The 12,937-nt window shown below is 52.2% G+C and overlaps 1 protein-coding gene and 1 long non-coding RNA gene across 3 annotated transcripts in view; one reads left to right on the forward strand and one right to left on the reverse strand.

Annotated features, from left to right (window-relative positions):
• LOC105879128 (uncharacterized) overlaps positions 1–10,289 on the reverse strand; it is a 258,755-nt gene extending 248,466 nt beyond the window's left edge. The window contains exon 1 of one of the 2 annotated variants that reach the window (XR_012915799.1): positions 9,820–10,286. This is a non-coding gene — a long non-coding RNA (uncharacterized LOC105879128). Of the gene's footprint in view, positions 1–9,819 lie in introns of both variants that reach the window. The other variant, XR_012915798.1, reaches the window with a different exon arrangement.
• The window catches only part of ADAMTS9 (ADAM metallopeptidase with thrombospondin type 1 motif 9), a 186,137-nt gene continuing 180,507 nt past the window's right edge, over positions 7,308–12,937 (forward strand). The window contains exons 1-2 of the mRNA XM_075998801.1: positions 7,308–7,719; positions 8,302–8,699. Coding sequence (XP_075854916.1) covers positions 7,605–7,719; positions 8,302–8,699 — 513 coding nt within the window. The 5' untranslated portion in view covers positions 7,308–7,604. The remainder of the gene's footprint in view (positions 7,720–8,301; positions 8,700–12,937) is intronic.

Genomic DNA, 12,937 nt, shown 5'->3' on the forward strand with positions numbered 1-12,937 from the left:
GAAAATAAGCCCTGGTGATGGGCGTGGCTACACAGCGCATCTGCACAGCCCATGCCTGTCGTCGGGGAGCGGGAAAGAACACGAGCAGCCCTTCTCATCTGCCCCGTGACAGCTCTAGTGCTCGACAGGAGAGATCGGGGCCAGTGGTTAGGAAATAGAGTCGCAAGAAAATCAGGATGGAATCCGGGGATTTGGAGAGTGAGGATGATGTTCCAGAAGAAGACGACTTCACTCTATTTGAATCAATGTGGATGGTTGTACCGTACTTAAAAAAAAATAACACATCCCCTGAAAATAAGCCCTAGGGTGTCTTCTGGAGGAAAAATAAATATAAGACCCTGTCTTATTTGCGAGGAAACATGGTATTCCCTGTCCCTAGCCCCTTCCCACTGTCCTTGGTAGTCACGTTAGTTGAGATATTTTGAAAAGTCCTCTGAAAACCCTTATTTTTGGCTGGGCCCCCAAGTTAGCTCATCATGGGGAATTCAAATCCTGCACCATTTTTACAACTACGAGGCCTCTTCACCAAAATACCATTTTTATAGCGGGGCCCAGAGCACAACTTGAACAATACAAAGACATGGGTTGAACTGGGGACAGTGCGGGTTTATAAGTTTTGGCGATGGGGCCACAGGAGAAAACCAGTGCTCCTTGGGCCAGTCTTTTAGTTAGCTGAATGAATGATTTGGGGTGCTAGAAAGACATTCTCCTCTTCAACCCCAGTTGGCCGGCTGTCTAGAATCCCACATTTGTGACTCCCTCCCTAAAAACAAACCCCTTATTGGCCTCCTGGCCCCCAATTATCCTGATATCTGAATTTCTGTTAATATATGGATTTCCACTCTTTAAGATCGTATTTATCCTCTATTGAGCTTGATAAAACATAACTACATAAGAGTCAGCATGAGGCAGTGGTTTAAGAGTGCAGGCCTTGAAGCCAAGCAGCGTGGCACTGAATTTGTAAGCAGGCACTCATTTGCTGTGCACTCTTTGGGCAAGCTACTGCTCTCCTCTGTGCCTTTACTTTCTTCTCTGCAAACTGGGGCCAGTGGCATGACCTGTTTCTCCAGGCCTTCAGGAGGCCGGAATATAGTATTATCCATTGTTCCTGCAAGCAAGCGTTAGAATAAACACCATTGCGCTCTGGGAGGCCAGGAGAGATTGCTCGAGGTCAGGAGTTCGAGACCAGCCTGAGCAAGAGCGAGACCCCATCTCAACTAAAAATAGAAATTAGCCAAACAACTAAAAATAGAAAGAAATTAGCCAGGCATGCATAGTGGTGCATGCCTGTAGTCCCAGCTACCCGGGAGGCTGAGGCAGGAGGATCGCTTGAGCCCAAGAGTCTGAGGTTGCTGTGAGCGAGGCTGACGCCACGGCACTCTGGGCCGGGCTACAGAGTGAGACTCTGTCTCAAATAATAATAATAATAATAATAATAATAATAATAATAATAATAAGTACCATTAGGACAGACAACTTACTAAGCACCATCTGGCAAAGGTGCTTAACTTAAAAAAGTGCTTTCTTGCATGTGTAAAAAAACTGTTCACCCATGTAAAAATTGTTTTTCTTTTAGTGTTCAGAGGGACAATTCTGTTTTGGCTATTTAAAAAAATTCTGCCAGGAAAAAAAAAAAAAGCCCCATGCTGGAAAAAATGCTAACTTGGACATATACATATACATATATATATATATATATACACAGATGGTAGGGTGTAAATCTGCTAAACAACTAAAAATTTAAAAAAATATATGGATGAGGGTCTAACAGCAAGAATGAACGTGAAAAAATACACAGTCAAAGAAATATAAGCACATGGCTTTTTTTTTTTTTTCGTTCCCACTAGGACAAAGGTCCCTGGCGTGGTGACAGGCAGGGAGGGTAGCTGAGAAAGAAGTGCTCAGCTGCCGGTGACTCTCACTCGGGGTCAGGAAGCAGGAGCCACCCTTCCTAACCGGCACGGGGGTCACATGGGAACGCCGGGTTGAACATTCTTACTTCCGCTACGCGGGGCGCCAGGCCAAGGCTTCCTGGCCCAAGTTGCAGTCCCAGTGACAGCATCCCGAAGAGCTGTCACCACCCCATGGTTAAGACACAGACGTGCCCACAGGGAAGGCCTGGCTCTTACGTGCCCGGCTGAGCAGTGCTCCTGGGTGCCTTCTTTGTTACTCACCATCCTGAAGGAGCCTCTGGGGAAAGGCCTAGTTCTAGAAATTTCCCATTTCAGAAAAAAAAAAAAAAGGAATCAGGGTGATTCTGATTAGAGCAGGACTTGCCTCCCTGAGCGTCACGCTGCAGTGAGAAACAGAAATCACCTTAGTCGTTCCTGGGTGTTTGTGTGATAGAATGGCTTTTAGCAAAAAAAAAAAAAAAAAAAAAAAAAAAAAAAAAAAAAAAAATCACTCTGGAATAAAACAACAGCAACGAAAACAACCAAAAATCCGGCCTCCGAAAACTAGAACGAAATGGGTGGCAATAGTTAACGCACTCATTTAAGACATATTTATGAAGTGCCTACTATGTACCACGGGTATGCAGTGGTGAGGGAGATAGATTTGCACTTTGCCCTTTATGTTAGTTAAAGTCTAACAAAGGTTTGGGAGGCTGAGGTGGGAGGACTGCTTGAGGCCAGGAGTTCAAGACCAGCCTGGGAAACATAGAGAGACCCTGTCTCTACAATCAATCAATCAATCAATCAATCAAATGAAAGTGTAACAAAGGACACCAAGCAACAAGAAATGTGAACCAAACTAGGACAGGGAAAGTTCTGGGCTCAGGGGTCCTATAGCATTCTGGGGCATTTAAAAAAAAATGCTCTGAGAATTACCAGATTCCATGCTAGCGTATCTCTGAGAACCGTCTATGTCAAATCTGCAGTTTAGAAAATAATGAAGTTGTATTTGCACACATTGTGTTGCTATCTAATTTAGCTTCGGTTTAAGAGCAGCTGGGATCTAAGCTAGAAGCCTGGCACTTCCAAAGTCCATTTGCAGGTATGATGTTGAACCTCATGGCTGAAGGTCTCATTCCAAGGGCTACTGCTAGAGACAGCAAGATAAGGATTTGAGGCCCCAAGACCTCAAAGCAAACATTAGTGGGATTCGTATGGGCTCCCAAGCCTGGGCAATAATATAAAGCACGGTCTTTGGGGATTGACAAACAAGCAAGAAGAACCTGGTGAATGAACAGGCTGACAATGGTGCCAACTTTGTAGAGACATTGCCAGAAGCTAGCCATGCGCTACCTAAAGCCACGTCCAAAGTCAGAACTTATGACTTCCAGGCAGGCTCAAGAGAAACGAGTTAGAACTCTAGATTTAAAAGCTAGTGGAAAAAAAAAATAACGATCATATTCATTAGGCCAAATATGAACGCTGAATCATCAAAGTTAATTAGGAGAAAGTCTTTATGTTCCAAAGCTACTCGGATTCATGGAGATCGTGGCAAGTTTGGGAGGTAAATCAGCCCCAGTGAAAATCCCAACTGTGTACCTCCTGCCTCCGTGATGCTGGGCAAGGCACTTAACCTTGATCAATCTTATTTTCCTAAGAGATAAAACGGGGAGAGCAAAACCCAGGTGGCAGGACCACCGCTATGCAGATGAAATAATTAGCACCTAGGAAGAACTCAATGAAGAGAGTCTGATGTTATTATCATCAATGATAACAACCATTTCCTCAACCCTATGCGTTGCTTGAAATCAGCAGTTGGAAGACTTTATAAAAAAAAAAAACTAAGGTCATTCACGTGGCAAGAAAAGATGACAGTTTCTCCCCACCCCTGATCATGCAAATAAAACACTGCACGCATGCATGGTCTAGAACACGGTCAGTACTCAATAAAAAGATGATGAGGATTTGGGCAAACGATTTTCACACGAGTTATTTAGTTAGCTCTAAAGTGTTCTTGTCGTTTCTCGTGATCTAGAACACACGGGAAGATTCCTTAGGCCCAGGTTCGCAGAGCTACTTGGTGATTCTCTGCTCCCCAGAAACCAGTGCTGCCAGGTACCTGGAGGGGGTTATCTGTTCCCGAAATCACATCCTGCTGCTGCTGAGCCATCAGAAAACTATTCAGCTCTGATTCTGGTTTCTGGTGCCTTCCCATCACTTGGGTGTGGGTTTTCCTCTCTGTTGAAACGCATGGCTTGGCTTCTCCCCTCCTTCCTGCTGTTTCCAGTAGCACTGGGCACACAGAGTCACTGTGACGTCATGTCCCTCATTCCCACTGATCAGAGCATCTCTCCCGAGGGACTAATGTCAATCGTCACTCCTCTGGGATCCAATGTTCACAAAAGATCGGCCAAAGAAGACTTCCACTTGACCTACAACAACATTCAATTCCAGGAAAGCCCTAGGAGAAGAAATTGGGCTAGAAATGGTCCCCCTGTCAGCTCTAGGTTACCCCCCCCAAAAGTTTTTTGATTATTCTTCCAGCGTAAACTTTTCTGAGGGGCCAATTTATTTTAAAATCTACCTTTCCCTCCCAGAGTCGGGAGGACTATTTATAGAACCAACCTCAAAACTGGGGTTTTTCTATATACATAATGAAGAAGCCATTTTAGCACACCTGAGCCGAAGTGAAAGGACTATATTTATTTGTTGCTCATTAAATATTTCTTGAGCACCTACTATGTACGAGCGAGTGCTGAGGAAAGAGTTGTAAAATATCAATGAGCTATCTGAGATGATTACCATTAAATACTCAGCCTCAGAAGAAGGGAGGGGACCAGAGAAAAATGACATGCAGAATACAAAATTGAGGCAATTCTACAAATGATGTTAGCCACTCTCTCCCCCAAGCCAACCCTCCCCAAATCCAGCAACACTTCCGATTAATCATTTATTCATTCTGTTTGGTAATGATGATGAACTTGGACTAAATCGCAATCCTGAGACAGAATCTGAACCCTGAACCTGAACCATTCACTAGATGGAAGACGCTGGTCAAACTGCTTCACTAATAATTTAGACCACTAATAATTTAGACCTCATCCTTACGAGGAAAATGAAATTACTGAGAGTGCCTGCCTCCAATGGCTCTTGTGAGAATCAAATCAAACGCTGTATATTTTTTAGCATATGGAGTGGGGACATGGTAAGTACTCAAATAAAAGGTTATTATTATTATTATTTGGACAAAGGACTTTGACCTAAATTACTCAGCTCCATTGTCCTTTTCGCTTCTCATGATTTAAAACACATCTTCCTACGATTCTTTAAGATTTATTCACTTATTTATTATTATTCATTTATTATTTATTTATTCTTTAACATTTATTCTTCGATGTGAGCTAACACATCGAAGAAAAGATGAGCAGACTCATTGAGGAAGAAAGAAATTCGGAAACCCAGGCTCTTGGTCCACCCAGGAAGTCCGAAAGAGATCTTGTATCTTTCCTTCCTACCAGTTCTTGTGGAAATGATTGGGTTGTATCAGGGTCAAGTTTTAAGAACTGTTGACAAAAAAGTTCATCTTTTAAAGCAAAATGCCAGAAAAGAAGCAAAGGAGAAAGAGTACAGAAGGCAGCTTCTGAGTTTACACAGAATCATTTTTATATTTTAACTTCTCTTTATCAGGAGGGGTTTGAACTGAAAGAGGGGAAAATTGTTTAATGGAAAGTGCTACATTTTTGACTCATTTTACACTGGAAGCACTAGAATATTTTCCATAGGAATCAGTTAATGGGTTGTTTTCTTGCATTTTTCTGTTCTTTGCTAAACTCCCCAAACTCAGAGACACTGTGATTCTGATTAATTTTATTACGTAATGAAAACACTGTGTATTAGAAGAAATGCATTTTAGTGAATTAATTTAAAGCTTCGAGATTCAAATGCCATCCTTTAAAAAAAATCTCTCATTGTGCACATACAGGTGTTTGTTATTTTACCATCTTTACATTTTACATACTCACTATGAAATTCCAGCAGTACTCCATTTGGGCTAGCAATTCTTTAGGAAATTTCAGTCTTGCCAAGTTATTTTTTCCCCTCCACCAGGAGACAAAAAATGTGCATATCAATATTCCCAGACTTCTTGGCACTTCTAGGATCAATATTGTTATTTGGTCCCTGGTACTGAAAATCTTGGGTATTTCTAGTCCTGAGTGCTAGCCCACGAAGCAACAGAGACTCCTGGTCGTCTGGGCAAAAATGCATTTGTGAGTCGTAGCTTTTACCAATATTGCCATCTTGTTTTTCTTGAAATGAATGCATCCTATATATTCCTGAGGGCTGGTGATGGAAAAAGTGCTTTTGAACCATGCAGGATGAAACAATTCTCTCTCTCTCCCATGCACATCTTGCTCTCTGTCTTAATTTCTGACGTTGAAATTGCACCCCAAGGTAGAGAGGTATAGGTGTCAGCTTGAAGTGCCCACCTTGAGCCACCCCAAGCATCTCTTAGGCTCCAAAGCGAGCGGAAGTCATGGACAAAATCCCTCCTGGGACCGGGCGCTTCCCCGGGGGAGCTGCAACTCCGCACTCCACCCTCCAACCCCCGAGAACTCCGGGGCGCCGAAGTCCCCGCCCCTCGTCGCTGCCCAGAGCTGCTCTTAACCTTTTTTGGGCCGGGGACCTTACGGAACGCTCCGGACCCTGTCGGAACGCGGGAAAGCACGGCTGCAAAACTTTGCAAAACTTGCACGCGCTTAAAAACGCTGAGAGTTTGAAACACACCCCGAGCTGCGGGACTCAGAACCCCGTTTCTAAAAACTCTGGACCTGGGCGACTGCATGGGGAGGGAGGAGGGGAGGGGGCTCAGGTGCCAAGTCCCGTCCCGGGAGAGACGGCGCGCGCACGCGGGGAGGCACGGTCCCCCGAGCGGGGCCACTTTCACTTGCAAGAAGCCGCAAAAAGGGGACGGGTGGAGGGAGGTGGGGACGCAAGGGGAGGCAAAGGGGGAGACAGGGGAACCGGAGGGGGACCCCGCGGCAGGAGAGGGGGAGGAGGGACAGGGCCGGAGAGGCCGAGCGGCGTGGGGACTGGAAAGGGAGAGAGGGCGCAGGGGCCGCGCGCGCGCCCGGGAAGGCAGGGAACCTTCTCGGCTCCCCCCACCCCCATCCCGGGGCAGGGAGGCCCCGAAATCCCGGGCTCCCCCCGGGAGGCGGCGGGGACCCCGGCCTCCGCCCCCCGGCAGCCGGCGAGGCCCGCACGGCCGGGCGCGCAGGGGAAGGAGGCGGCGCCGGCTCGCCGGCTGTCCCCTCCCCTCCGCCCCTCCTGGAGGCGGCACCGGGCGCGGGGCGGCGGAGGGCGCCCGCCCCCCCAGCCCCCCATTCAAGAGGCCGCCGCGCCGGCCCGGCCGGCACAGGGCGCCCGGCGCGCCTCGGAGCGCACGTCCCGCGCCTTCTCCCGCGCGTCGCCGGGCAGTATGCGGCCGGGCGGCCGGGCCCCAGCCCTCCTCCTCCTCCTCCTCCTCCTCCCGCGGCTCCTCCCGCGGCTCGGCGCTCGGCAGGCGGCGGCGGTGCTCGGCCCGGCGCGCACGGGACCCTCGCGGCGGCACCGCGGCCACTCCTGAGGTCCCCGGCGGGCCGGGCCCGCGCGCCCCGCACGCCCGCTGCCCCGCGTCGCCGAGGCGGGGACGGAGGGGGAGGGGCGTGGAGCACCATGCAGTTTGTACCCTGGGCCACACTGCTCACGCTCCTGCTGCGGGACCTGGCCGAGATGCGGAGCCCGGACGCCGCGGCGGCCGTGCGCAAGGACCGGCTGCACCCCAGGCAAGGTAACCGGGCTCGGGTCCCCCAGGTCGCTCCCGGGCGGGGACCCCCGCCGCGGAGGGAGCCCCCCTCTCTCTCTCTCTCTGCTTTCCTAGAAAGAATTGTCAGGTTTGCAGCCTCTCCCTGCTTTGGGTCATCCCAGCCGACTGCCAGGGGGACAGACACTGCAAAGGAACCTGGCCACCCCCCAGATGATCGGTCCCCTTTCCCGCCCCCCCCCCCCCCCGAGCCCCAAACCCAAGCTACTTAGTGGGCATGAGCACCAGACAGCCACGGCTCATTTTATTCAGGGCATTTAGCAGGGTCTCAAAATATGTTGCATATTTTGGACTTGCTCATTGTCCCGCTCTGCACGGTGCATCCTGGGCGCCCAGCACGGTTCCCGGGCACATAGTAGGTGCCCAGCAAATCATCTGCCCCCCCCACCCCCCCACCCCCACCCCCGATTAAGAAGAGGGAAGGGACTGACTCTCGAACAGCCTGGCAAGTAAGGTCAGGACAAAGTGAGAAGTCCGCAGCTCCGTTCTCAGTGGGGACACGAGGCGGAGCGAGCCGCCGGGTCACGCTGCTTGTGTTCCTCTCCGCAGCGAAACTCTTGGAGACCCTGGGCGAGTACGAAATCGCGTCTCCCGTCCGCGTGGACGCCCTCGGAGAGCCCTTTCCCACGGACGTGCACTTCAAAAGAAGGCGACGGAGCGTTAACGCTGCCACTGACCCCTGGCCTGCCTCCTCCTCCTCCTCCTCCTCCTCCTCCCCCCGGGCGCATTACCGCCTCTCCGCCTTCGGCCAGCAGTTTCTATTCAACCTCACCGCCCATTCCGGATTCATCGCCCCGCTGTTCACTGTCACCCTCCTCGGGGCGCCCGGGGCGAACCAGACCGGCTTCTACTCGGAGGAGGAGACGGCCCTGGAGCACTGCTTCTACAAGGGCCATGTCAACACCAGGGCCGAGCACACGGCCGTCATCAGCCTCTGCTCGGGCATGGTAAGCGGGCGCGCGCGCCCTCCCCGCCGGCCCCCCTCGCGGCGCCGGCCGGTGTCCCCGAGGCCCCCGCGTGCGCCCTCGGGTGTGGGTGGCTAGCTCTGCACGCGCGCGCGCGCTTGCACCCGCGGGGGTTCTGGATGTTTCCGAGCTTCCTCTACCCCGGGGTCCGGACCCGGCTGAGCTGCGCGTTGCCCCAACGCCGCGACGCGGCCTGGAAGTTGGTTTCCAAACTCGGAGAAAGTCGCCGGGGTCGCGCGGTTCCTGGCAGCGATCTCGGCCGCCCCAGGGCGGGCCGGACTCGTTACTGGTGCGCCCGGGCGTCGGGGACAGGGGGCTGAGGACCGCCCCCCCCCCCCCCCCCGGCACCGGGGTACCGGGCGTCCCTCCCCCGGGTCGCGGAGGGCGGCGCGCAATCTGGAGTCCCCGCGTCCCCCCGGGGCCTTGATTCGCGCGCCCGGAGCCCCGAGGCGGAGCTGGATGGACAGGACGCCGGTCCCGTCCCGGGCACGGAAGGGTGGGCCGAGGGCTCCGGGGCGGGGGGGAGGGCGGAGCCTGCCCCGGACGCTTCGAATTAGGGTGGAAGCGGCGGGCGGGGGCGCAGCGCGGTGCGACTCTGCACCCTGCTGGCGGGGTGGCCCGAGAGACGCCCGATGGTGGGAGAAAGCCCGGGGCGGCTTCCCCGGGCGCGATTTCCGTCCCGCTGGGGTTTCTGCGCCCCCAGGAGGGTTCCCAGGGCCTGAGAGAGGGAGCCTGAGCGCGCATTTCCCTGGGAGGCGAGCGAGGGCGGGACGGCCACCTCCCAGCGTGCCACATACCCTCTTTGCGGGGGGTCTAAGTCGCTTCCGGACCCCCACACTTGCCCTCCAGGAGGTCCCACAGGGCATGTGCCACCTCCCTCCCCGCGACATCTGAGGACCCGCTCACTGTCCTTGGCTTCCCCAAGCGCCGTGCGTCCCCGCCACGCGCAATGACGCAGAAACTTTCCGGGGCCAGCCCGGGCGCGCGGCGCGGTTCGCGCGATCGGTTCTCGGCCTCTGCACCCCGTCACGCATCCACTCACCTCTGAGCACCCACACTCCGCCCCCGCCACCTCGCTCAAGCGGGGGGCTTGCATACTCACCCGGGTCGCTCGCTCGGCCACCCTCTCCGCACGCCGCCGTTGGCGGGTCTTGAAAGTTCCAGATCTGGATGTTGCATCCTCCTCTGCCTCGCCGGGGGACGGTCCGGTGGGGGGCGAGGCAGGCTTGGAGGCTGGGAGGGTGGGGGGTTAGCCCTCTGGGACGTGGGCAAAGGGATAAGTCCCTTTTAGCGCCCACAAGGCGCCCCGAGCAGTGGCGCCCGAAGTGCGCGGCTGAGAAGGTTTGGGGGTGGGCGGAGACCGCAGTTCGGCGAGGGAGGAGGGGGTGCCGCGGTGAGTCACAGTCGCCCTAAGATCCGGGGCGACTAGAGCTCAGGAATCCAGCCGGTCTTAGAAAGGTTATGGCCCCGGTGGGCACAAGCCGGGCGTCTTAAGCCCAGAGCATCCGGATTCCAAGATAGTGACCCCCAATTCAAGGACCCCAGGGATAGGGCAGCGTGTGCGCGTCGAGTTTGTAAACAGCCTTTACTCCTCCTCTCTGCCCGCCTCCGCGCGCGGGGCGCAGCCCACTGGTGGCCCCAGCGGCCCTGTAAAGATCTTGCTGCTCGGGACCTGCATTGCCATTGGCAGTTTTGGGTGGTCACGCGCACGTGGTCTCTTTGGGGGACTGCGAACCCCCCGGGGACTTCTGAAACGACTGCCTGGACAGTGGTGACTGCGTTTCTACTGCGTTTAATTTGCAATCCGCCTCTTTTGGGGAAAAGAGCCCAAATACTTGCATGCTGGCTGTTTGTGGCTTCAGCCACTTAATCCAGCTCCCAAACCCCTGCCCCTTTGTGTTCCTTCTGGAATTTATCTTTCCTCGCAAGACTTCCCCTTACCGATTCTGTAGCAGGAGGGCCATGCTGTTCCTAGATCTTTGCCCAGCAGTCTTCCAGAAAAATCTTTAGAGTGGGCTGTGCCAGCTCCGCCCCCACCCCCACCCCCATCCCCACCAGATGGGTCGCTCACCTACCCTGATTCTAGCCCCTTTTACTTCTGTGTCTCTCCCTCTCTCATTAGGACTGATGTCTGATAAATATTTCCACCCCTGGGGTTCTTTTCCAACCTTTCTCCTTTCCTGCTAGACCTTCTCCCCGCCCCCACCCAATCCTCTTCCATTGCCTTTGTGCCTTTTTAGATTTACTGTGACAGCTGCCCTTGCTCAAATGCCACTCTTCCTTGGAAGTGTCTTCTTGCCCCGGAGACCTTTCATAATCCTCCAGGCCGATGCCATCTCTCCCTGTCTACCTGCATAGACACTCACCTGCACCTCCCTTACGATGCTCACAAGGTTCTCCTTGCATCAGAGTTCCTGGTACACACGTCCTAACCCTTTCTCCTTGGCAAGCAAGGTCAACATCGACTTAATCTCTTTTTCATGTTGCAGCCTTGTATGTCCTTAGTAGATATTAATATATTTGCAGAAATGGTCACTTAAACCAAGAAAAGATACCTCTTGGGCCCAGCAACTCAACATCGACCTAATCTCTTTTTTATGTTACAGCCTTATGTATTCTTAGTAGATATTAATATATTTGAATACATGGTCACTTTAAGAAAAGAAAACTCTTGGGCCCACCAGCTGTTCTGTGAATTGACAGCAAAATTAATTCTGACATCCTACTGATGTCATTTATTGAGCTCCTACTTTGTGCCCGATAACTGCAATAAGTATTTTACGTCTGTATTATCTCATCCAAATTCTCCCAAGCACTCAATCCTCAAAACAACCCATTTTGCTGCTGAGGACATTGAGGCTTTCAGAGCTTGAAACTTGCCCAGCGTCTCACAGCTACCGTGTTTCCCGGAAAACAAGACAGGGTCTTATATTTATCTTTCCTCCAGAAGACACCCTAGGGCTTTATTTTCAGGGGATGTGTTATTTTTTTTTTAAGTGCAGTACAGCCATCTACATTGATTCAAATAGAGTGAAGTCGTCTTCTTCTGGAACATCATCCTCACTCTCCAAACCCTGAATCTCATCCTGAATGTCTTGCGACTCTGTTTCCTTTAGAACCACTGGCCCCGATCTCTCCTGTCGAGCACTAGAGCTGTCACGGGGCAGATGAGAAGGGCTGCTCGTGTTCTTTCCCGCTCTGCGACACATGCATGGGTTGTGCAGATGTGCTGTGTAGCCACGCCCAGCACTAGGGCTTATTTTCATAGCCACGCCCACCACCAGGGCTTATTTTCATAGCCACGCCCACCACCAGAGCTTATTTTCATAGCCACGCCCAACACTAGGGCTTATTTTCAGGGTAGGGCTTCTTCTATTGCACATGCTTAGACATCCTGCTAGGGCTGATTTTATGGGTAGGGCTTATTTTCAGGGAAACACCTTAGTAAGTATCGGAGTTGGGACTCTAACCGGCCTTTCTGACATGTGCTCTTAACCATTAGGCCAGAAAATAACCGGCAGAGGTGCCTGGGTGACAATAAATGCATTAAATGGCTCCTTCTCTGGCAACCAGCTACTCTGTCTCTTAGCTTGACCTCACCATAGCTGTTCTCTCCTTGAACCACTGGCTCTTGAATCAAGGCGGAGAACTTCTTTAAAAAAAGGGTTCCAGGTGCCACCTCTGTACGTTCTGAATCTGTCATGCCCCAAATCTAATTTAAAATAAACGAACTTCCTAGGCAGTTTTGGAGCCTAGCAGGCCGGTTTGGGGAGCCAGTACCTTAACCTACCACTTCTCCTTTGTCATGCAGAAGCGTACTCTGGCGGGAGCCCATTAGAATGTCAGTTCCTGGTCCTGACCCCCGGAGATTTTCTTTCAGTAGATCCGACTTGGGCTAGAGCAGAGTTGTGTGCATTTCTAAAAAGTGCCCGGATGGCCCTGATGCAGATGTGAGCTGCTGGCATTCAGGGCCCTCATTCCTCTTATGCCCAGGGAAGGGTGGAAGGACTCTGATTTTTTTTTTTTTTTCCCAGTATGGGAAATGGGACCGAGGAGGAGAAGGGCTTGATTTCTTCTCTTGAACAAACCACTCACCAACATGGCAAGGGGAATTTTTCAGCCTTCTTGTGATGTTGGGTTTGGGTGGTTCAGCCTCAAGGCATCATTTATCATTTGCAAAACATGTGGGTATGCGGGAAGGCAGGGACTGAAAGAGTCAC

This window comes from Microcebus murinus, chromosome 30, assembly GCF_040939455.1.
Source record: "Microcebus murinus isolate Inina chromosome 30, M.murinus_Inina_mat1.0, whole genome shotgun sequence".
NCBI classification, from domain to species: domain Eukaryota; kingdom Metazoa; phylum Chordata; class Mammalia; order Primates; family Cheirogaleidae; genus Microcebus; species Microcebus murinus.